This window comes from Prionailurus viverrinus, chromosome B2, assembly GCF_022837055.1.
Source record: "Prionailurus viverrinus isolate Anna chromosome B2, UM_Priviv_1.0, whole genome shotgun sequence".
Taxonomy (NCBI): domain Eukaryota; kingdom Metazoa; phylum Chordata; class Mammalia; order Carnivora; family Felidae; genus Prionailurus; species Prionailurus viverrinus.
In genome coordinates, this window is record NC_062565.1 from 90,773,665 (window position 1) to 90,796,969 (window position 23,305).

At 40.9% G+C, this 23,305-nt stretch overlaps 1 protein-coding gene across 1 annotated transcript in view; it reads right to left on the reverse strand.

Moving 5' to 3' along the window:
• Positions 1-23,305, reverse strand: part of SIM1 (SIM bHLH transcription factor 1) — a 64,386-nt gene that overhangs the window by 30,226 nt on the left and 10,855 nt on the right. The window contains exons 3-8 of the mRNA XM_047860097.1: positions 20,872-20,961; positions 20,256-20,364; positions 20,026-20,111; positions 19,164-19,363; positions 18,861-18,967; positions 18,049-18,196 (exon numbers count right to left, since the gene is read on the reverse strand). Coding sequence (XP_047716053.1) covers positions 18,049-18,196; positions 18,861-18,967; positions 19,164-19,363; positions 20,026-20,111; positions 20,256-20,364; positions 20,872-20,961 — 740 coding nt within the window. The remainder of the gene's footprint in view (positions 1-18,048; positions 18,197-18,860; positions 18,968-19,163; positions 19,364-20,025; positions 20,112-20,255; positions 20,365-20,871; positions 20,962-23,305) is intronic.

Sequence of the window (23,305 nt, forward strand, 5' to 3'; positions counted from 1 at the left end):
TTGCTTCTGTCATGTCAGTTTTTTAAACTGGTCATTCTGAAGTTTCTCTATTGGTTTTATGTTATGTGGCAATTCTTAAAAGATATTGCCAGATTTCCCAATTGAGCTTTAAAAAAAAAAAAAAACAAACAGCTGTAGGTGATCAAATTACCAAGGAAAACGTGGAAACAAAGACATGCAATTGATTTGGCTCCAAAGGCGCTGACTGCAATAAGCAGAGGATTGCATTAAACTGTGATCGGATTAAGTAGGAACGACTGCGTCTTATACTAAACTTTTTAATTGGATTCTAGAATCACTGTCACACGAAGTGCATGACCTTCTTTATATTCTGGCAGAGTTACCACCAGGCCACTAGGTAAACCTCTGCAGCAGAGAGACCTAGTTTATGTTTCATTTTCAGGCTCCCATGGAGCCCAGCAGAGATAGCTGATAAGGAGGATTCCATACTGTGAGAGGCTCACAAACTAAGACATCTGCTGGGAAATTAGGCTAAGGCACCCTTGGAAATATAATAGTCTCATACTAATAAGTGGATTTGTGTTTGCTCCTTGTGGTTTTCTCCATTTGCTTTGGTGATTTTAGTAGTTCCCAAAAAGTCTTTGGTTTTACATAAACACTGCCTCTGCCTAGAAATATCTTTCTCCTCTATTTTGTAGGTCTCATCCAACATGCTATGGAGTGGATGGCACCACAAGGGTAAGGGATGGCTTAGGCACAAAGTTTACCATCACATTGTGATTTCAAGAAGCAAAGACGAAGGTCTAAACAATAGGTAAACAACCAAAAACAATAGGCAAACAATAACCAAACAAAAAAAAAAGCAATACAGTAAAAAACTGTAATATTTTGGTAAGATGCAGCAAAGTCAACCATCTGCATGATAGGGATTGTGAAATACCTGTTACAAACCCATGACACATGTTGAAATATAGCTAAGTCCAGACCTGCCACAACATGCATCTGACTTTGCTTCTTTACCCACACAGGCCACAGTGATTTCCTGCTCCCTCCTCTCAGTTCCTACACTGTCCACTGCATCTAACATTCATGTAACACACCTAAGTTCCTGTCACACAGTGTGAATGGTGTATTTGACAACAATCTCCTTAATACTGTCTCTTTTGATAGTCTCTACTTACTGTCTAGCACCATATCTTATAGAGAATAGATTCTCACTTGCAAGTGATTAACAAAATAATTCTCACTGCAATAAATTTTTATTCATCTCAAATACAAATGACCAAAAATTCAAAAAACTAGCAAACCTCTCTACATAAATAAGAAAAAAATACCTACTAAGTAAGCAAGTTTATGGGAGGGATTCTTACATTCCCAGATTATAATTAATAATGATCATTCTGATATTCTGTGAGATCCTAAATTAAAGAAACAAATCATGTTATTGTTTTAGTGTTATATTAATATGTTATTGTTTTAGTGTTATGTATATTAATAAAATGCACTTATTTTTTGTAAAGTTACAATTCAGGCATGGCATATGTGATTCTTAAACAAACTGGAATACTAAATTAATTTTATCCTCAACCATTTACTTGAAACTGTTGCAACTGTATTGAAAGAGCGAGGAGGAATAGTGCTTTAAACCCCCAGAGAAAGAACTTCTACAAAGCGATAATAAATACAGTATCTCTGAAATAGAAAAATATAAAAAGGATGTAAACAATGCACAAATTGCTGAGAAACAATTTTTAAAGGTTTAGCCTCACTAGTAATAACCTATACGAATTAAGGTTTCTATCAGATTCTTTTTGTCACTTTTGTCTTTCAAATCAACAAAGATTTTATTTTAATGACAAAAAAATCTCAATGAAGACAAGTTGAAATAAATGGGCATTCTTACATACCAATGATAAGAGAGTAAACTAGCAGTGTTTATCAAGAGTCTTAAGAATGTTCATTCCTTAAATCCAGTAATTCCACTTCTAGGAATAGATCTAATGAAAATAATCAGAGATAAGTATCAAAAGTCTATACACAAGGGTACTTAGCATAATTTCTTACATTTAATTGTAAGTAAGCAAATAAAAACCAACAATAGAACCATTACTTAATTATGGTGTACCCATGTGATAAAATATTAGGTAATCATTAACTTTTTTTACTCTAGTGATGTGAAAAACACTATTGATAAAATGAAAAATTATCTCTTTAAATTAATATGTACTGTATATGCATATACATGTAGTGGGAGGCAAAAAATTAAAATGTCAATAGTGAATATCTGGAAAATAGATTAAACATGTTCTTTATCTTCTCTTTATACCTCTGTATATTGTTAATTTTTTCTATAATAAACATGTATGACTTTTATAATCAGAAAAATATTTCTTGAAAAAGAAACTCTAATTGGAGCAAAATTCAGGTATTCTCACCTCCAACTGAAATGGCTCCCAGTTTCTCTGCCTTGTGTTTTCAGGGTGTCTTCTCTATGAATATTATTAAATTACAGAAGAGAGAACACCACTAAACTTCTTTTCCCATAGGTTCAACTTCTCATGAACACCATTTATAATTTTTAAATGTCCAAATGTCTATATGCTCTCTTGGTGCCTATATATTTCACTTACTTTCTAATCTATTTTCCACCCTTCCTACCTTACAGAATTATCTGTCTCTGAAGGCTTTCATGTGAACTATATGACTTTGTTTCCTTCTTTGAATAATATAACTTAAATTATTACTTACAATTGAAAAAAAAAGAGTCTTGCCATGTAGTTTCTAACAATGGCTTAGTTTCCTGCGAGTTATAGATGACATATTTGTCACTGTTTAAATGGAGTAACCCTACTTTCGGGACTACATCTTTTGTTCTGAAAAACTTAATTTCTTATGCTCCAAAATTCATTCTATATCTATAGCTATTAAATTTTAGGTGTATTTGTAAATCCCACAGATCTAGGTTCCAAATGCTACTGATCTTATAGCTTTTTTGTTTCTTATTTTCTTGAGGTTGGTGGGGTGGGGGGTGGTTAGGGAGGTATCGGTCTTCAAAAGTTAGATCTGAACAAATCAATGCAGAATGTGCTGCCTCTTTCACCAAAGGCATAAATTTTTAAAATGCCAGTCTCCTTTTCCACAGTCAAGACTGCTAATTCAATGCACTTCTAGGGGGGGGGAAAGAGGCAAATAGAAAATAAAATTCATACATGCTATTCTGGCCTCTCTTTTCCTTCTCACCTCCCCACCCTCTGTGTCCATCCCCCTAATCTTCACTGTCATTTTAGTAAACTGCTGTTTTTCAAATATATGTTCCCCTTAGAATTCTTTAAATACCTAAGGTAGATAAGTGATGGGGGAACCCATTATCTAACACCTTATATTTGGTTAAGGTTCTGTTTTCACAGGAATAGCTTTGTCACTCAGTTCTTTAGACCCATACAAAACTGATTCCTAAACCCTAAAACTAGCCACTGGCAGAGAAGGTAAGAAGAACACACCTCCTATTCTCAACTGCTTACAAACTCCTGGAACAGAAAAAATACTTGTCATCACAAAGAAATAATCTCCCCACAACACTGGGAAATTTGCATTCTGTACTCAAGACCAAAGTGTCCCCAAACCTCTCCCACATACAGTGGGGAGACCCCGCAAGGCCACACCTCATGGCACCTTTGAGAGCTCTGCCCTTTTCTACACAACACAAAGGCACTGGCATTCCTGCAGATAATAGAAAAGTAGAACCTCAGGCTTTGAACTCTCTAGGAAAAAACACAGCAAAAATGATGGCATGGCACGATGTTTTCAAGGGCACAAATCTCCATTTGTTTAACTTAAATATTTTAAAATATGTCCTATAGCATTTATTCTTGATTAAACCTCTTCTAGATAGTTAATCATTAACGGTTTCTTTACAGTTACTGTGCAAACAGCTCATTCATACCTATGACATATCAAATCTCACAGACGTGTTCTTTAATTGGATTCATTTATTTCTAATCTCCCTAAGCCCTTACTACTGTAATGCTTGACTAAATATACATTAAACTCCATTATTTAAATGGCTAAAATAAATTTGAGATGTATTTTATGAATAAAAATTCACAATTCAACAGACATTCTGCTATTACTATTATTATTATTATTTGTTTTGCTATTGAGGCATTATTTAAAATTGTCTGGTAGATAAGTTGTGTTTCAACAACTTTAAACATTTTAAAATAAGCTGTGATTTATCATTAGAGATTTTGGATTGCCCACCAAAATGCCAAAATTTTCATTGCCTTCATATTTGGAGTCAGAGAGCTTGCATAATACTACACAGAATATATAGTTATCAGTAGAGTTCATTACCAAAGATACAATAGGCAGCTGCCTGAATTTATGACTTGTGGCTTGAGAGGTTTCCTTGGTCCCCACAAAGATGTCTCAAGAATGGTCTACTGGTTTATGCTTAAAATCTACTGTTAGATATTTATTTCTTAGGCTTTAGCCAGATGGCTCAGAAAAGGTTAGCAGAGTAAGCCTCATCCTTATTTTCATTGATTCAGTTTTTTCAGCTCCTTTCCCTAGAGCCATGGTTCTCAAACTTCAACGTGTCTTAGAAGCCCCTGAAGAGTTTGTTAAAATGCAGCTTGCTGGGCCCCACCCCTTAGAAGTTCTCATTTGTAATTCTAGGGTACAGACCACAATTTGCATTTTTAACAAGCTCCTGGGGGTTGCTGATGCTGCCAGTCAAGGGGCCATACTTTGAAAACCAGAGCAGTTGTTATTCTGGATAAGAAAAACTAAAGATATCAGGTGAAAGGGTACCATAGACAAGATGGATTGCCATTGAAAAGGGAGGGGATGTTCCAAAGACAAACTTCACACTTTCCCCAGGGTACAGCCTTACTGCATATCTCACCAAACTACTCGCATGCTGATCCCTGTTCACTTCCTTTCAGCCTCTTTGGGGACACTGCCTGTTCCCGCAGATCCCATAACACTGGAGAGCTACAGGGCTTAGTCTACAGGCTGCATCTCAGTTATTGCTCACTCTCAAGGGATCTCATGCACTCTGCTGGCTTTAAATTCCATATTGATGACCCCCAATCTCCAGCCCAGACCTCCCCGCTCCATGACACCCAGATTTAATTACCTGCCTGACATTTCCACTCAAATGAATGACAGGCATCTCAAACTAAACATCCCCACACACAACCCTTGATTGTTGCTCCTGCCTATGAATCTGCTCCTTCCCACCATTCACCCAAATTACTCAGGCTAAAAACTCAGATGCTGTCCTTGACTCCTCATTTTTTCACAGCTCATATCCAATCCATCTGCAAACTCCAGCTGTCTACCCTCAACACATCCTGAATCTGACCCTTCATCCCTACCTCTGTCTTTAAGCCATCATCTTCCCTTACCTAGGCTATTGTAATCATTTTCTAACTGGTCTCCCTGCCTCTACCCTCTACCCTTCCCAAAGCCTATTTTCTACCCCATCCAGATGACCATTTCATAGCTTAAAGCAGTTCATGCCATGCCTCTGCTCAAAACTCGAGTGACTTCCCAAAACCTTCAAGACCCAGCATGGTCTGACCCTGCCTATTCTAGCATCAGCTTCTTGTGCTCTCCCTCACCCCTTCTCTCTGCTGCAGTGACAGTGACCTTCTTGTTCATCAACTTACTTACCAAGCTGGTTTCTACCTCGGGGCTTTTGCATTTGCTCCCCACTGCTGAGAATGCTCTCCTTGTAGGTCTCAGCATGGCTGCCTCCCTCCCTTCATTCAGGAGACTTCAGAGAGGCCCTCCCTGACCACTCCCATCTCTTTGTCCTGCTTGATTTCTTCCTTTCAGTTCCTGACATTGTATGACATATTTATTTGTTTATAAGTAATGTTTATTTCCTCGCACTAAAATTTACCCTCCATGAGAGTAGGGACCTTGTCTGTCTTGGTAACACCATTAACCCTCCTATAGACCCTGGCACCCAGTAGGCACTGGGGAAATACTCTCTGGGTGAATGCAAAAACCATCCCATTTGCTGAAGAGAGGACTACACTCTACAACATCTCTTACTATCCTCTTAAGTATAGCAACAGAAATTAAGCTAATTCTAATGATAGAGATTTGTTTATAATGGAGGTCCTATTGAGTCCATTGGGAAGAGACACAAATAGAAAAGAGATTATAATGTAAAACACCATGTAGCGTATCTAAATATTTCCCCCCTGATTTTCAATTATCCCTCACAATAAAATGCTACCCTGCATTTTGTTATTTCTTTAACTACTCTAATTGGAGGAATGAAACGGACATGCACTCTGCCCTCTGCTTTGTGGGCTTCATCCTTCCAGCATTCCTGAGCTGGGACCCTGCAGGATTCCATTACCCAAATCCAGTACAACACATGCTTCACTTTGTCAGGTCTATAGTAAGATTTCAACAGCTAATAGAAATGCTATGACTTTCAACACTATTAGTCTCTTAACAGCTTATAAAAATTAAAATGAAAAACCCTGTGTTGCATTTGGTTAGTTTTTTGGGGGGGAAAAAAGCTGCTCTTTTCCCATCGTATATTTGGACACCAATGTCAATTAATGGTAGTGTTGAAAGAAGTACATCTCATGGGTTCTTACCTTCAGCCACCAGAACACATTATAGTCATCACAAGTGCAAAGAGTAAAATGAATGACTGAGGAGCAGCAGCAAGCCATAACCCCTAAAAATGCTCGGAACCAGGGATTCGATTTTCGTAATGGTTCTCAGTGGGAGGAGGCAAGAGACAGCACATTCTCAGATTGCATTACCAGAGAATGTTGCTATTCTCAGAGAGATGTAAAAAAGTGGCAAGGGACTTGGGTTTAAAAGTACAAACATAGAGAGAATCCCACCTTAATGGGTACCATTATGACATCCAGTTCAATATAATGAGGCTATTTCCACGATCTGGCCAGCAGCCCATGTTAGCACGGCTTTACTGATGTGGATACAACAAATTCTGTTTGAACAAGAAATCCCCAGGAAAAAGAGAGAGAGTGAGAGAGAGAGAGAGATCCTTTCACAAGCTCTAGCCATTAAGCAATCAATCAAAGGAGAAATACCCTTCCAGTAAAGACAGCAATGTCCATTTGAATCCTGGTAATATATTAGACGTTCCAAATAAAATAGTGTTCCATGGGTAATACTTACGGATTGCTGTTTTGCGAAAATATCATAACTGTTGATGCTGAAACTGGTGAGGGGGACATGGTGTTGGGCCCAAGGGGTTAAGCATGTTGCATGGCAGCTGACTGGGTTCTGAGCACACCCAAACTGTGAAGCAATTGGGTCACTTTGTGGAGACCCCATATTGAAGTCTTGTAGTAAACTATCCATAGACTTTTGCAAAATCTCTTCAAAATGTCCCATTACTTCCCAAATATTAGGTGGAATCACAGGAAATCACCACTATCGAACTGCTTTAATGCACAGAAATGGCAATTACATACGACTCACCCTAGTACAATGTTACCAACTTACAGACAGCAGGCCAAAGAGGAAATCAGGTGGGCTCAGGAGTCCTGTCTCTGGTTTGGCATGACTACTCATTAGCTGTGTTATATTGGCTAAATGACTTGGCTTCTCGGAGCCTCTGGCACAAAATAGCAGTCTCTCAAATGTGAGTGAATCTTACTCCCTGACCTTTCTAAATATGGCAGCAAACAGAGCACCTTCCCACACCCCCCCCCCCCTTCACTTGCAGCTGACAGTCACCTCCCCGTCTCTCCAGGGCAGGGCAACAACGCCGTGAGATTACCCTTTACAAGAGAAAAGTTTAAAATATTACAAAAACCTAAAAATCACTAGAAACATTTTTTTAAAGAGAATAAATGTACAAAGACTATTTGACTCTAGTGTGATTCTTCCATTTAAAACTCACTAAGATTCCAAATCCTATTAGAAGTCAACCCCCCAAAATATTTAAAAACTCCATTCAAAGCAGAGCAAAACGCAGCTCAATATCATTCCAACAGGACAAAAATCACCTTGGCACACACAGCTGCTCTCTCTGGCTGACCTAATGAGATGCAGAGGCTCCACCCAGGGAAACAGCGATTTTGTAAGAGTCAAGATGGACTCCTTGGCCTGCAGCCAGTTTCTCTGCTGCCAGTCTGGATCCCCCTCACCCCACCCCCACCCCCGAGAGAGAGAGAGAGAGAGAGAGAGAGAGAGAGAGAGAGAGAGAGACACACACACACACACACACACACACACACACACACACACGCTCGCACAGCCCTCCCCAGCAGCTCTGCTCCTCTTACTGTCTCCACTCCCTCCCCACCATCTAACCACAGGGAATCTGAGCACACCTGCAAGCTTTTTCCCCAGGTTGACCTGAACAGTGCCAAGGCACTCTGGGCCTGCTTCTTTCTAGTTGTGAATGGAAACACTCCCCTCCAGGAAGGAACCTGTCATCAGCAAGCCCATAGGGAGGTCAAGCTGGGGTAGAGGTTGTCCTTGCGCTTATTTCCTTTTCCTGCAGATGCTGTCTCATTCATTCTGATATCCCCAGAACCTGGCACAGTGCCTGACACCTAATAGGTGCTCAAGAAAACATTTATGACTGCCTCAAGGCCTACTAGTCCTAATCATTGGAAGTAGGATCTAACAATCCTTTCCAGATGTACCAGAATGATTGCTGATTTCTCATTCTTGGGCATCCCTCTGCCTTCCTAAGACTCATGCTTTCCCTCCTTCAGCCTCACAGACATTTATTTTGTGTTTATTGGAAATTGAATAAGAACTTATTTGATCTAATTTCACTGCAATAATTTCACCCTAATAATTCACATTTACTTGGTGTTACTTTGTGTCAGGGACAGGGCCAAGAATCTATCTCATTTAATGCTTACAACAACTCTATGAAATAGATATTATTATTACACATTACACATTTTACAGATTAAAAAACAGTGAGGCAACAAAGTTAAGCAATTTATCCATAGCCACAGAGATAGCCAGTAGCAGCCCAGGAATCTGAATAGGCAATATACCCATAGCCCAAGTTCTTAACTAACATGCTATGATGCATAATAAAGTAGTGATATTTCATTTCATATCTCATTTTACAAGTACCTTGTAATGCATTCCTTTGGTTATCAGGGTTTGAAACATCAAGCTAAAAAGTCTAGGGATTAGACTGCATCACATTCTAAGAGCAGTAGGATAATGATATCAAACACAGCACTGAGGAGCCTTTTGGCCCTGCAAACCTAGAACCTAAGAGCCAGGTTCTTTGCACCCCCATCTCCTCCAATCTGCTGATGTTCCTTATGTGTACCTTAAATTTGCTTTCTAAAAACCATTTTGAAATACAACCATTATACATGTGGCAACACTGTGTATTCATTTCAATAACATTCTACATTCCATTCAGAATACTGACATCCTCAAAACTTTAAAAACTGTGTTCTATGCTTAGATGCTAATATATGTGTATGTGTACATGTATATATTATATATGTATATATTATATGTACATATATGTATATGTTATATGTACATATATGTAATATATGTGTATATGTATATATTATATATGTATACATGTGTGTATGTATATATAAATATATATAAACATATATATAGTCATATATATAAACACATACATATATATATAAAACTAAGGCTAGGTGAACATGTTCAAAATATATACCAGTACTAATCTGAGAAAGGTAAGAGGCTTAGAGAAAATAGTTTCCAATCATGATGAAACACATTCAGTTCCAACAAAAAAGTTCAGGGTATAAAGGTAAAAGAAGGAAAGAAAACCCAGCTCATATGAGAACAGTGAGACAAGCACTGCTGAATCTAATTTGAAGAGGAAACTAATTGTGTTATGTTATTTTCTCATGAAGAAAACAACAATGAGACAAATGAGTATATGTCACGGTTCCATCTCAAAAGACCTTACTTCTGCTTCCAACCGTTAAATTCTCCCCCTTCCCTAGTAGCTCCACCATTCAAGCTTCTTTGAATTCTGTGCTCTCAACAAATAGCCCAAGTGTACCATATCAGTTTGAACTGAGCTAATCTGAGTTCTTAAATATTTAGTTCCAACTAAATTGTAAACTACTCGAGAGATGCCAAGACCTCTGCTTCATGTATTAATGCAATAAATAACTGCCGTTTGGGGCGCCTGGGTGGCGCAGTCAGTTGAGCGTCCGACTTCAGCCAGGTCATGATCTCGCGGTCCGTGAGTTCGAGCCCCGTGTCGGGCTCTGGGCTGATGGCTCAGAGCCTGGAGCCTGTTTCCGATTCTGTGTCTCCCTCTCTCTCTGCCCCTCCCCCATTCATGCTCTGTCTCTCTCTGTCCCAAAAATAAATAAACGTTGAAAAAAAAATTTAAAAAAAAAGAAAGGAACTTAACATAGTTACATGTAAACTTTAAAAAAAAAAAAAGAAAGAAAAAAAAATAACTGCCGTTTGCCATACTCTCTGAAACGCTGTTGATTCAGCCACACCTAGTGCACACAGAGTAAAGGGGAATAGACTGCACACCATCAAAAATGTCAGTGTTGCATATTTTATTCACTTTAAGTTATAATTACTGACATTGGTAAAGTTGACAAAACACTGGTTCCAACTAAATTAACTTTAGAAATTGGATAAAAGCTTGGTTTCTTAGAACTTTCTTTTTCCCTGTAAAGCACCATGTACAGCACCTTCCATTTTGCCTGGGACAAATAAGGTACTCAATAAGTATTGGCTTCCCTTCCTCCCAGCACAAAGCACAGCTACCTGTAGGGTACACAGTGAGAGCAGTGAAAAACAGGGTGACTTAACCAAACTATAGAAACAGCCACCCACAAAGAGCACAATGCTTGGAGAAATGTGTGGAACTGGAGGGGGGAGATGGTAAATACTTAAATTTGTGGATTTGAAGATTTAGCAATTCAAGTTAAAAATGGAACCACTCCTCTCTTTTCAAAGTATTTCGGGTGACATCACATAATTATCAAGAGCTAATAACAACAGTTATTTTGAGTATCTGCTGTCTGCCACACTCTGTGCTATATATACATTATCTCATATAATCCTCCTCAGTCCTTAAAAGGTGGGTTCAAATATCTTGATTGCACAGATGGGAAAACAGAGGCTCACAGGAATACAGCTATGCTCAAAATCCCATAGCTATTATGCAGTAAAACATATTCAAACCCAGAGTTCTCTAACGCCAAAGCCCATACCTTGCTCCTTCAGGTTGCTTCAAATGATACTGTAGGTTTTCATAAAAACAAAATCACAATCCTACTTCAATATAGCCTCTCAGAGTAAAAGTCACAGATGGTACACAGATGGCCCAGACTCAGCCAGGCCCTATAAAAGTAAGTTCCCTTCTCATCCCCCTTAGCCCTGCCATCACCATAGACCACCTTTCTCACCCTTGCCAGCTCCCTGGACCTCAGAATGCCTAAGACAGGGGAAAGGAACTGGGGAAGTTACTCCTTCAGACAAGACAGACTGTGAAATTCCTCTACTGACAGGTACTCAGGCATTTCCAGGTGTCACCTAAACTCCAACCAATCCTTTTTGCCTGACAGCTTAGGCACAGGCACAGCCCTTCAACCCAGATGAAATTTCTATCACTACCTGCTCATCTGGAGAGATGTCACAAGCCAGTGGGAACAGAGAACAGAGAGGGAAGCCCTGGATAAGTGCAGCCTTTTACTGAATTATCAAGATATGCATAATCCTCCCCATCCACACACATATCCACACCTTGAACCAAACCTAGCAGTGCTCACAATGCAAACAGATGAAGTCAGAAGATGAAAACATATTTTTCTGAAGTTCAGGTAAAGTTTCATTTGAATTTGTCCATTCACAGTAACATGTATATCCCCACCTCCAGTGAGGTAATGATCACGTTTGTCTGTGAAATGACTCAAAGATCAGAACTCTTTCCCTCGCAACAGCCAAAGAAGAGTGGTCAGGATCATCACTGAGCACATACCATGTGGTCTCCACCTAAGAACATTTTAAAAAAGAGGTCCTGTGACTCAGTTGCCCTCAGCACAACAACAAAGAAAGGTGCAGAGGCCAGAGAGGCCTGGGGAGATGGAAGCAGCCAGGTAGCAGGATTGTCAAAGGGCCAGAGGATGACACACCTGACCAGAGCATGCTGGGAGGCCCTTCATCCCTAGCATCCCCCACCAACAGAATCCCCAGTGGACAACCTTTCCTGCCATTGTCCCTCAAACACAGAATACCATCTAGGAAATAGCCCACTGCCATGAGAGGTAATTTGTGTCCCAGCTGATAAAAAGGATGACCTAGCTTGCCAACCCATTGTAGGGTACACAATGAGAGCAGAAATTTGTTTTAACACATTTGTTCAACAAAAACATAAAATATTAAATCTGGTTGCAGAAATGAAATAATTAGTAATAGCAATAATGTATCTATGAAATCTAAAGGTAAGCAACTCAGGGAAAACTAAAATGTTTGCAGGCCACATTTTTTCTTACAAAATGAAAATGTTCTTAGTGAGACTTAAGGGAAAAAAAAGATATATTCTAAATTGAATGTTCTTGAGAAGACGGTGTTGCTAGTTTTAAACCACCAAATGGTCAATATCTGTTTTGTGAAGATATTTGTGAAGCAGCAACAAAGAGGCAGCTTTTTAATCTTCCATAATGAGACCAGACGAAAGCCTATCCAGAAGTTGGGTGGGCTGAACACTACAGGCCTTACCCATTTAAATCCATCCCTCTTTCCCTGACTCCCACCCCAATACAGAGGAACCTAGGATACAGTAGGAGTCAAGATCCCAGGCTTTAATCCTGGCTTCCCCACTTACTTAGCATATCTGATGTCAGTTTCCTCACCTGGAAAATCCCTGCCCGAACCCTGTACAGAGCTGTCAAAGGAGCAAACTATGTAATGAAAGTGACAGCACTTTGAAAAAAATATTTAGCATTTGTAATGATGCTGTATTTAGCATTTGTAATAGTAAAACACAATTTGAACATAAACAATGAATTCAAAACTAAATACAGAATATCTTGATTAAAAAATTACAATAAGTAAAAAGGATATGAAATCCTTTTATATGTATTACATAAGCGAGTTCTAGTATTATTATGTACTACAAAACAGACTAAATACCCCAGATCTTTCTTTTAATAAAGTGTTTTGGTAGTTGTAAAATCACTATTAATTACTATTAATAGTTTCAGTTGTTATAAATTACCATTCATACAAATGTGTCTTCAATTCATCTCTATAATGATTCAGTTACTTAAAAGATCACTTGAAAAGGACAATTGGGGCTTCAACGTTCAATATTATTATAATAAAGATTAAACACAATTAAGGATCAAATCTAATTTATGGGTATACATTAGCGCATGATTATTATTTTTAATGATCAAAAAATTAAATCTATGCAACAAGTGCTACACAGATCCAAGGCATGAGGATAAAATCATTTCATATTTTGCCATAGCTTGCTAAGTCAAAAGGCACTTCATTTGACATTATTTATAAATGAAAGAATGGTTTTGCTAACCAGAAAAATAAAACCTATTTTTATAACTACACATATAATTGGTCAAGTTTTTAAAAAGCATTTTCTAAAATTTCCTGGTAGTACTAACAAAAATATCACTGGGGCTTTAAATTAATAAAAAATACTTTTAAATTTAAATGTCAAATTAACTCAGCACTATTAATATACTTGAAAGAGCATGCTAATATGAGCATATTTTAATGTTTGCTGCTATGTGATAAGGGTACATCTGACTTTACATTCATAGAATATGTTAAGACTTAAAAACTCTTTTTAATTGTGGGAAATACAATGGTTTCATACAAAGAAAAACAAAAATTATAGGACCTGCAATAATTATAATACAAAGACCCCTTTATTTTCTTTCACACGAAGGAAGTATGTCTCCTTTGGCATTTGGCCCAAACTTTCAAATTCAAAGGATTATTTAGTAGATAGTAAGTGTTACATAAACCACTAATGTAAATTGTCTCTTTTTTGTTCTGCTCTTTGTAACACAGACATAGAAATTTTAATGTAGAGAATCCCTTCTATGTGTTCAGTGAATCACTCTCAAACAGCATGTGAGATTTTGCACCAAAAGAATGTTCCATCCTAAACTTGGGAAAGAAGCAGAGAAGCCATCTTTACTAACAAAAAAATGGTTGAAGATATTAAATCTGTCTGATTCCAAAGTTACCAAATCACTCTCAAGATCTCTCTTTTACCTTCCAGAAAAAAATACCAGAATTTTATTAGCTTACAATTCTCATTAGAAGTCTAGGTTAAAATACGCTAACTTTTACAACTATATCCCACAGAAGTCCGCTCACAAATATCATCTATCAGTCAACCTAACTAAGGTCATATATCAGTGAGCTCTTGATGAATGTCAGTGACAGATTGTTTTTAATGGTATCAGTAAACTAGATCTCATGTATACTTTTGCAACCTTCTACACACAATAATTTTGAACCCTTTAAATGTGCCATCATAAATATGCAGTGGCTACATAGGAGAATGTTATTTAGGGTGAAGTATGATAATGTCTGTAGCTTACTCTGAAATAATTCAGTGGAGAAAAACATGCACATACAAATACACATACATGTAGGTAGAAAGAGACAGAACAAATATGGCTTCTATTATAGATGATGTGTACACGGATATTCATTGTAGTATTCTTTCAGCCTTCTATATATTTGAAAAATTAATGTTTTTAAATATTTTAAAATGAGATGTTTATACTTCATTGGTTTATCCTTAAAAGTAGATTTTATAAGTTTTATTTATATAACATACTAAGTTTAAAAACATAAAAAGAATCAAGACTCTTTTCTAGAAATTACTTTTCGTAGTTTATTGGGTGTTCCACATTTTCAATTTTCCTCATGTTAAGTACTAATGTTTTCCATCTGAACTAGCTATGAATAATTAATACTACTAGTTAAACAAACTCAAGAAAATATGATTTCAAGACAATTACTCAGTTTTTACACAGTATTCCTTGTACTGTCCATACTTTTCTGGAATTTCCCCCAACATTCACTGTTACCAGACACTACCTCCATCCATCTATACTCCTGAAAATAATCAGGGAGCAGGGCCTGTCATACTTAACAAATATTTCGAAGCCTGTGGGCACTCAAGATTTGTAAGAATTTTTTTTTTTTTAAATGTGGAACGTAAAGCTAACAGGTTATGTCTTACAGAAAATCATGAACTGGTTAGTCTTGGTTTGAGGAGTTTTTTTGTTTGTTTGGGTTTTGTTTTTATATTTTTGAGTTTTCATGAAAAGCTATATAAGCTTTGGGAACCTCAAGCACCCAGAGAAAAGGTAAGAGAATTTCGAAAATTTAATCATAGCCTCTTCTTCTCCTCTCTAGATTTTTCAGAATGCCAACATTTTGTATGATGGTCATACAAAGGCTGGTAAAAGAACCACCCGCCTCTAAATCCTTATATCTGCAGTTGTAGGTGCTTATTAGAACAAGGTTACCGAAGATTTATATTCATCATCGCTTTTGTCAGAAAATGATGACCAGTATTTCTAGGCATATTTTAACTTCAACAATAAATTTATCATCAGGAAATTTGAAAAATGATTCTTACGAATGTAGCTTCCATCAATATACCTTCATTTAACCAACGCTTATTTAAAATTCTCTCTGCTTCCATGATATGAAAATCTTTTCAAAATGTATGCTATTAAAATGTCTAAATTTGGAAAACATCTGGCCTGTCAAATTATTTGGGGGGCTTGTGGTTTTAAGTACATTGTTTGAGGTGGCATATTTGGAAAGAATTCACTTATCATTCTCAGGCTTCATAGAGAACTAGCCTTGAAAACAAATGTATGTGGTAGTTCACTGCTACCATAGAGAATCAATAGCCATCTATTTAATTTGCTAAGACAATGTAAATTAGTAACTTCCAGCCAGATGTGTGATATACACATCAAACAAACTGCAACCTGTTCATTATGAAAATCCTGTCAACACACACAGAGCCACTTGATGGCATTTCATCTAAGGCAGTTTCCACATTTGCAGCTATAAAAATCGTCCTAAGAATTTTTATACAAAGAATTGGAGTTGAGACTCATAAAAGGGTAATCAATTTCAGCTTTTTGTCTTGTGTGCTTCTGTTTGTTTATTTCTATTTTCATTCAGAGGTATAATACATTTAGAAAAATATGAGCCATGCTATTTTTCCTTCTGTAAATCACTTATCCTCATTACATCTTTTTAATCTTATGTAAAGTTGGTAGCCTAATCCTGCAGCTCTAAAGAAGTGTGTGAAGTGAAGAAGGACATGGCCAACAGCAGAAGAAAAGTACACTTATCCACCGGAAAACAAAACAGAATATTCCAAAATGACTCCAAACATAAATTAAGCTTACCCACTGGGAGGTCTAACTTGCATTCTGATCATTTGTATGGGTCTGTGTGACTATATACCCTGCTGTTTGATAAAAAATGATTACTAACCACAGGCACCCACCAGAGAACAGAGTGTATGTATAATGCCTGTGATGTCTCAGACATACAAAGCGCCTTCTTAAAGAATGTCCGTTTCCTCTCCATGGTAAGCAGACATAATTTTTCACTCTTTAATACTTCTGCTTCACAGAGTGGCTTATTTTATGAATTATGTTTTGCCATTTTCTCTTACGTTTATTTTAATAATATAAAAAACTGCATTCATAAAATAGATGGTTTTGTTTCCTGATACCCAAAATACTTGTACCTTTTCTGCTCTGTATTAAAATCCACAGCTTTCTTGCTATTACAAAAACCTAATAGTGTTTATTTTAATACCATTTATTGAATGAAAGGAATAAAAAAGATTCTTCTTAATAACCAGCTATTATTCTTGAATATTGAATCCTCATCTAAACCCAATTCATTTTTACAAGCCTATTGAATTAAATTTTCTTATTAAACAGGGCACAGAGTAAATAGTCTTATTGCCAAGCATAATATTTTCAAGCACTACGTTTTTAATTTGGCAATTTAAAACAACATGGAATGAATCTAGTCCTCATGGCCTGTAGGATAGTCTGATTCCAAACAGTGCCCCTTAACCAATTTCCTAATGTGAAAATAGCATTTCTACTAAGTGCCGGGCGTGTCAATGCTTCCAAAGTAAATAACCCCTGAGGTCCCCTAAAATCACAAGAATTTCAGCGGCTACCAAAAAAAAAAAAAAAAAAAAGGCAACCGTGCACACAAAAGAGTTCTTCATAAAGGCTTCAAACCAGGGCAATTCAAACATTATACAGAAGGCGCTTTCTTCACCAGCCGCACACCAGGCCACGTGATCAGCCTGCAGTGCCACACCGAGGGCCACTGACGATTATTGTTTCTAGAAATAAAGCTCAAACGCGGCCGCTGCGGCCGCCCGGCCGGCTGTAGGTGACACTGCCAGGCCGGCTCCTCCCTCGCGACGCGGTCACACAACGCGCGAGGCCTGGGCGCCGGCGAAGACTTGCAGCCTTGGGTCGGGTCCCTTGGTTTTCTGGAAGTTACAGTCAAACCCTCCTGGTCACTTAAACCCTCTTTATGGTTCAGCGTAAGAATCACTCTCTCAGAACTCTTAACTTTGATTGGAGACTCTGGTTAAAATTAAGAACTTCAAACCCAGATTTGAAAAAGTGAAACAGATGTCCTTTTTGTTAACCATAAATGGCTCCGTACGTCCTACCCTTTCCTCTTTCTCTCTCTTTCTCTCTCTCTCTTTTCTTTCTGCCACATTAAGTTTTATTTAATGCAGAGTTCGCTTAAAAGGTTAAAAGAGAGAGCAGAAAGCAAATGTAGACTGTGGGTGGAAAAACTCCTAAATCTTTTCCTAGAATGTAACGAGGGAAGCCTCTTCATAAAGATGAAAGTGCTCAAGCTGCAGTCTCCCAGCACAGAGTGCACTGGGGGGGGGGGGGGGGGGGGGGCAGAAGCGGTATCCCAGGGGGCCCCAGCCTCGCCTAACCAGCAGTGCCCACCGCCCGCGCCCTCTCGGACACCAGGGTTGCCTAGCGTGGGCGAAGGTCCCAGACTTGAACTCACGTGAGGACATAGTTGACGCTGACGATACAGTGTGGCCTGGACGAGCGGCTGTTGTGGACGATGGTCGCATAGCTCTGCACCCATACCCAGCCACCGTGCTTTGCCAGGAACCTGTAGTACTTGGTGGTCACCTGCCCCTTCACCAGCACTGATGGAAAGACAGAAGGCAGCTGGTGGTGAAGGAGCCGGCTCCTGAGCCCGCCCAAACACAAACCCTGGCGGTGGGAGTGCAGGTCCCCCATGGGCCCTAATGACTGCCCCCAGGCAGGAGGGAGAGACAAACGGTAGGTTCCCAAATGGATTGTCTCTCCCCTGAATTTGCATCGAGTTCTCCAGCCCCTGGAGATTAGCAAAGGGGTGGGGGACACTTAAAATTGGATTCCTCCGTTCAATTTTCTAAGGAAGGTACCGTCTGGGCAGCTGAACTCCGAGGCTCTTATACCCTGTTTCTGGAAATTAAGCTAAAAAAAAAAAAAAAAAAAGCTGAAGCAGGTCTGTGCATATGAGCCAAATGGCCGACCTAGCCTCAGTTTTTGTTCCCATGTTCAGTGAGGCTTGCAGAGGGTGGGAGGTGGGGAGCATAAAACCCCTCCTGGGGGAATTTCCCCAGAAACTCAGAAACTCTCCCTGCGGATATTAAGGAAACAAGGTGGGGCTCAGTGTTGGAGCAGCCACTGGGAAGGGCGTCACCTACCACCACCACCCGGCTACCAGGGCTCCTCCCCGACCGCTTACTGTGGACGTAAATCACGCCCTTTCCCCTCCCCAGGCCGCGCGGGGGACGTCCTGTGCCGGGAAGAGTGGCGCCTTACGCAGGTGGTGGGCGCAGCGCAGGTGGAAGGTGTCACAGCCGTGCACGTGGTGGTACAACGTCTTCTCAATTAGGTCCTGAGGTTCGTACCCCGTCAGCTCCGCCACTCTGGGGAGAGCAATCCTCGAGGGATGAGCGCAGGATGCGGGGATGCCCCCCACCCCACACGGTCCTCTCAGGCCTGGGTGCCCGCCCTCACTTCACCTCATCTGCAAAATGGGCTCAGAAGGTTGAGGAAGAGCTCTCGGTCACCGAGCAGGGCCACCCTCCTGCTAGGGTGATCCTTTCCCACCTGACCACCCACCTGGAGTCCAGGAAGATGAGCTTCATGTCCAGGCTGGCACGGAACATGAACATGTTGCTGTGCAGCTTGATCTCCGTGACGGCACTGGGAGGCAGCGAGTGGCCCACAGCCACCAGGCCCACGTTCTGGTAGCAGCCATCGAAGGGGGACATGTCCAAGCTGTATTGGCGGATCTTCAGGTAGCCGCTGCAGTGAATGACCTGCAGAGGAGGATGAAAGGGGTGAGACTCAGCCACCGCCAGGAAACATCCCAAAAAGGTGGGTAAGGGGTTGAAACATTTTGTGACTCCCTTGAGCCACAAACCGCCATGCGGGCCACGCCCCTGCACTGAGTTGTCCAAAGTTATTGGTGTTCCAATGTGTCTCAAGGAATGTCTATCCTGCCACACTGAACTCACCTGGGAGCTTGTAAAAATACAGAGGCATGGTCCTTGCCATCATTAACTCATCAAAATTGCCCATGGGGCCCTGGAACCTGAATTGGAGCTAAAGCTCTGGTTCTTAACTCCTCTGGGGGTTGGAATCTGATGCTGTGAGTAAACTCTAAGAATCCGCCAAAATTACTGACCATTTCAGACATTTTACACAGCCCTAAGGTCCATTATGAGCCCCAGATTAAGAGTCCCTGCAGCCCAGCAGTATCCCAGACAGTGAAACCAAGTCTTAAAACTTAGTAGTCCCCAAGTGTTCAGGAAGTTCAACAACTCTTGAGGTGCTCCCAGGCAGACAGAGCTTTGATGCCTGCGGAGGACGCCCTTGGGGCAGTCAGGGACTCAAAAATGTCCCTCCCACGTCCTCGAGTTCCTCTGGTTCTGCTACTGTCCCCCACACGCTGCTAGGATCATCCCTTTCAGCCACACACCTTGTAGCCACCGCAGGTGAGGCCCGCGTTCCTCTTGGCCAAGACGCACTTCATTCTGAGGAAGAAGGAGCGCTCGATCTCGTATTCTGGGAGAGAGGGGAGGAGGGAGGCGAAGGATGTGAGACGGCTGGTGTGACTCCAGGCCCCACCTTGGCTAATTGGGGAAAAGCCAGAAGCAAATGGCGGTGGCAGCGAGGGACCCAAGTAGTGCAGGCGAGCAACTGCCTTACCCTGGACGAAGTGAGAGTGGTAGGGTTGATGAGCTGTAAGCACCGCGGTCATCTCGTCGTGGTCGGCTGGGTGGATGTATTCATAAATGCTGTTCCCAGTCAGCTCTACCTGTAAAGAGGGGGGTATCACCTTCTCCAACCCTTGTGGGGCTGGAAGATTGGACCAGGCTGTCTACAGGCCTGTGAGGACAGGAGCCAGAACTTTAGAGTCAGCCCTGAGTATTAATTCCAGTTCTGCTGCTGGCTACTTACTGCAGTCTAAGCTAGGTTTCCTCATCTATAAGAGGAAATAATAATATAATAGTAATTATAATGGTAGTAGGAACATTATGGTCGTAGTTTCCCGGCAATGTTCTGGTGAAAACATCAGGTATGTAACTACCATCCATGGTGTTTGGCTTATGGTAGACTCCAAAAGGTAGCATTGTTTGGGCTCGGGGTGGAAGCCAAAGGATAAGGGAAGTAGAGGAAAAGAGAGAAGCAGACCTGCCAGCTGAGATATTTCCAGTCCCAGAAATGCACATACAAAAGCTTTGGGGAACCACCCCCCCCTTACCTCTGGCCTCCAGCTCTGGCTGTAAGCATTGAAGGCTGGAGGTGTGGACCACTCACCTACCTGAGAAAGACCCAGGTGGACTGAGGCTGTCTCTGAGATGTACATGATCTTCCCATCTGGGGCCACCACAAAGATGAAGCCATCCAGGGTCTGGGGAGATAGAAACAGAGTTGAATGGAGAGCCCTCTGTGGGGAGAAACTGGGGTAGGGGGCAGAAGTCAGAGATGTTCAGCCAGAAGAACAGAGACATGGAGTAGAGAGAAGCAGACAGGAAATAGGGCATAGAAAATATGCCACAAGAGCCCCTCTTTTGTTCATTCCAAATATGTAAGCATCTGGGACATGCAGCACACTGGGAGACACCCAGAGAAAGTGGTGGGCAAGGGTACTGCCCTCCAAGACTCATGACCCACTGAAATGGACAATACAGACATATATCTGTAGCATACACACACAAATATAGGGGGCAGAGGATCACAGCCCATTATAAGAGGTAGGTTAAGTTCTTGGGGTGATGGTCACTGAAAGAAAGAATAGTTTCCTGAGTCAGTCTTGGAGGACTCCATAGTGGTGGCATCCTATAATGGAAAGAGTACCTTCAGGGTTTAGGAAAGGGGCACTGAGCCACATGGAAGTGTTGGTAGTCTGAAAAGTTTGTAGACAGAAGGCAGCTGGCCAGTAGCTCCAGAAAGAATCTGGGAGAGGCAGGGTTAGGAAATGAAAATTTTCCGGGTAGCAACTCCACAGAGTAGTTCCATAGTGTGTAGATGTGTGTGTTTCGCTGATGCATCAAACTGACAGGCTTTCCATGAAAGAAAATCTTAGACTTTCACTGTCCCTTTATCTCTGTGAATGAGGCTTCAGTCCAGGCAGTGGAGACATAAGGATGAGTCAGATCCTGCTCTCAAGTTGCTGGAAGTCCAGCGGCAGAGACTGGCTAAAGACAGATATAATGACCGCAGAGCTGAGTGGACAGTGCTGCGGGGGCCCAGAGGCCTGGGGGAGAATCAGAGAGGCCTCAGAGGACTGGTTTGAGCAGAACATTGAAGAGGAAGCTTGAACTGGAGATGGGAGGAAAGGAATCCTAGGCAGAAGGAATGACGTGGCAAAGGCAGGGACTGGTGGGGCGTAGGGTACATCTGGTGTACTCAGGCTCAACGAATTTGGTGTGCCAAAGATAGGCTGAGAAAGTACACTGATGCTGGGTTTTTGGAGAGTTTGAGATGTCAATCAGAAGAATTCGGAGATGCTCCTATAGGCATCAGGGTTCCAGCAGTTTCTAAGCAAAGAAATATCATGTTTAAATGTGTGTGTGTCTGTGTGTGTGCGTTGTTTTTTATTTGTTTTGTTTTGTTTTTCAGTGGTAGAATGTGAACAATGACCTACAGGAGGAAAAAGTGGGATGAAGAGATGAGAGATGGTTGAGCCTAAACTTGGGTGGTCACGGTGATTAGGAAGAGGGAGAGTTTAAGTCAAAGATGGTTCTAGCTGTGGAGTTTATGGTGTCAGAGAGAGAAGCTGAGAGTGACTTCAAGGTCATTGAGTAGAGGGTAAGAGCATTAGCCAAGACTGAAAATTTAGGGAAGCGTTGTGAATTTTTGTAGGAGTGGAAGTCTGGAGGAGGGAGGTAACTAATTCTTGTCTTAGAGATGCTAAACTTCAGGTATATGCAGATTTCCAGTTGGCAGTAGGAAATAAGTCTGAAGCTTCAGAAGGGTGTCTAGACTGGAGAAACCAGCTGGAGTCATGCAAATGTAGGAATGAAGTTGAGGTTGTGGTGTTGGCCCAGATCACCCATGAGGCCCTGAAGCTGTGAGAGGAGAAACAGAGGTGGAACCTTGGAGGAATACCAACATTTACAGCCAGACAGCAGTAGGCAAAACAGAGGAGCAAGTAGAGAAGGAGAAGAATCCAGGAAGTTGTGTTACTTTAGAAACTGAAGGAGAGAGGGTGAATGTCAAGTAAGCAGTGCCGCCCTGTCAGGTATTTACCCAAATGTCACCTTCTCAGTGAAGTCCTCTGCAACGTCCCCATTTTAAGTGGCACTACTCAAACACAGTCCCCACCCTCCCCCTTCTTATTTGTCTCCATAGCACCTACACCACCTGTTATACTATGTAATGTACCTATGTGGGTTTGCAAGGCTGCTCTCCTTAGAATGTGAACTCCATGGGGGGCAAGGCTTTCTGTCTGGCACACAGTTGGCCCTACTATATTTGTGCAATGAACAAAGTCAGGTAGGATAAGAGATGCGCATCTTATGCTGGATATCAAAATGTGGTGGAGCCTGTACAGAGCACAACAGTTAGGAGAGATGCCAGACGGCAGTGGTGTGGAAGTGAGGGCAGCAGGGTGAATGATGGAAATTGAGAGGGTAATGAAATTCTTCCAGAAGTTTGGGATGAAGAAGAGGAAGAAGACTGGGCAAGAGCCAGAAGGAGAGAAAGATTGTTTGGGTTTTGTTCTCTTGTTTATATGGATGAGGAAAGTCAGC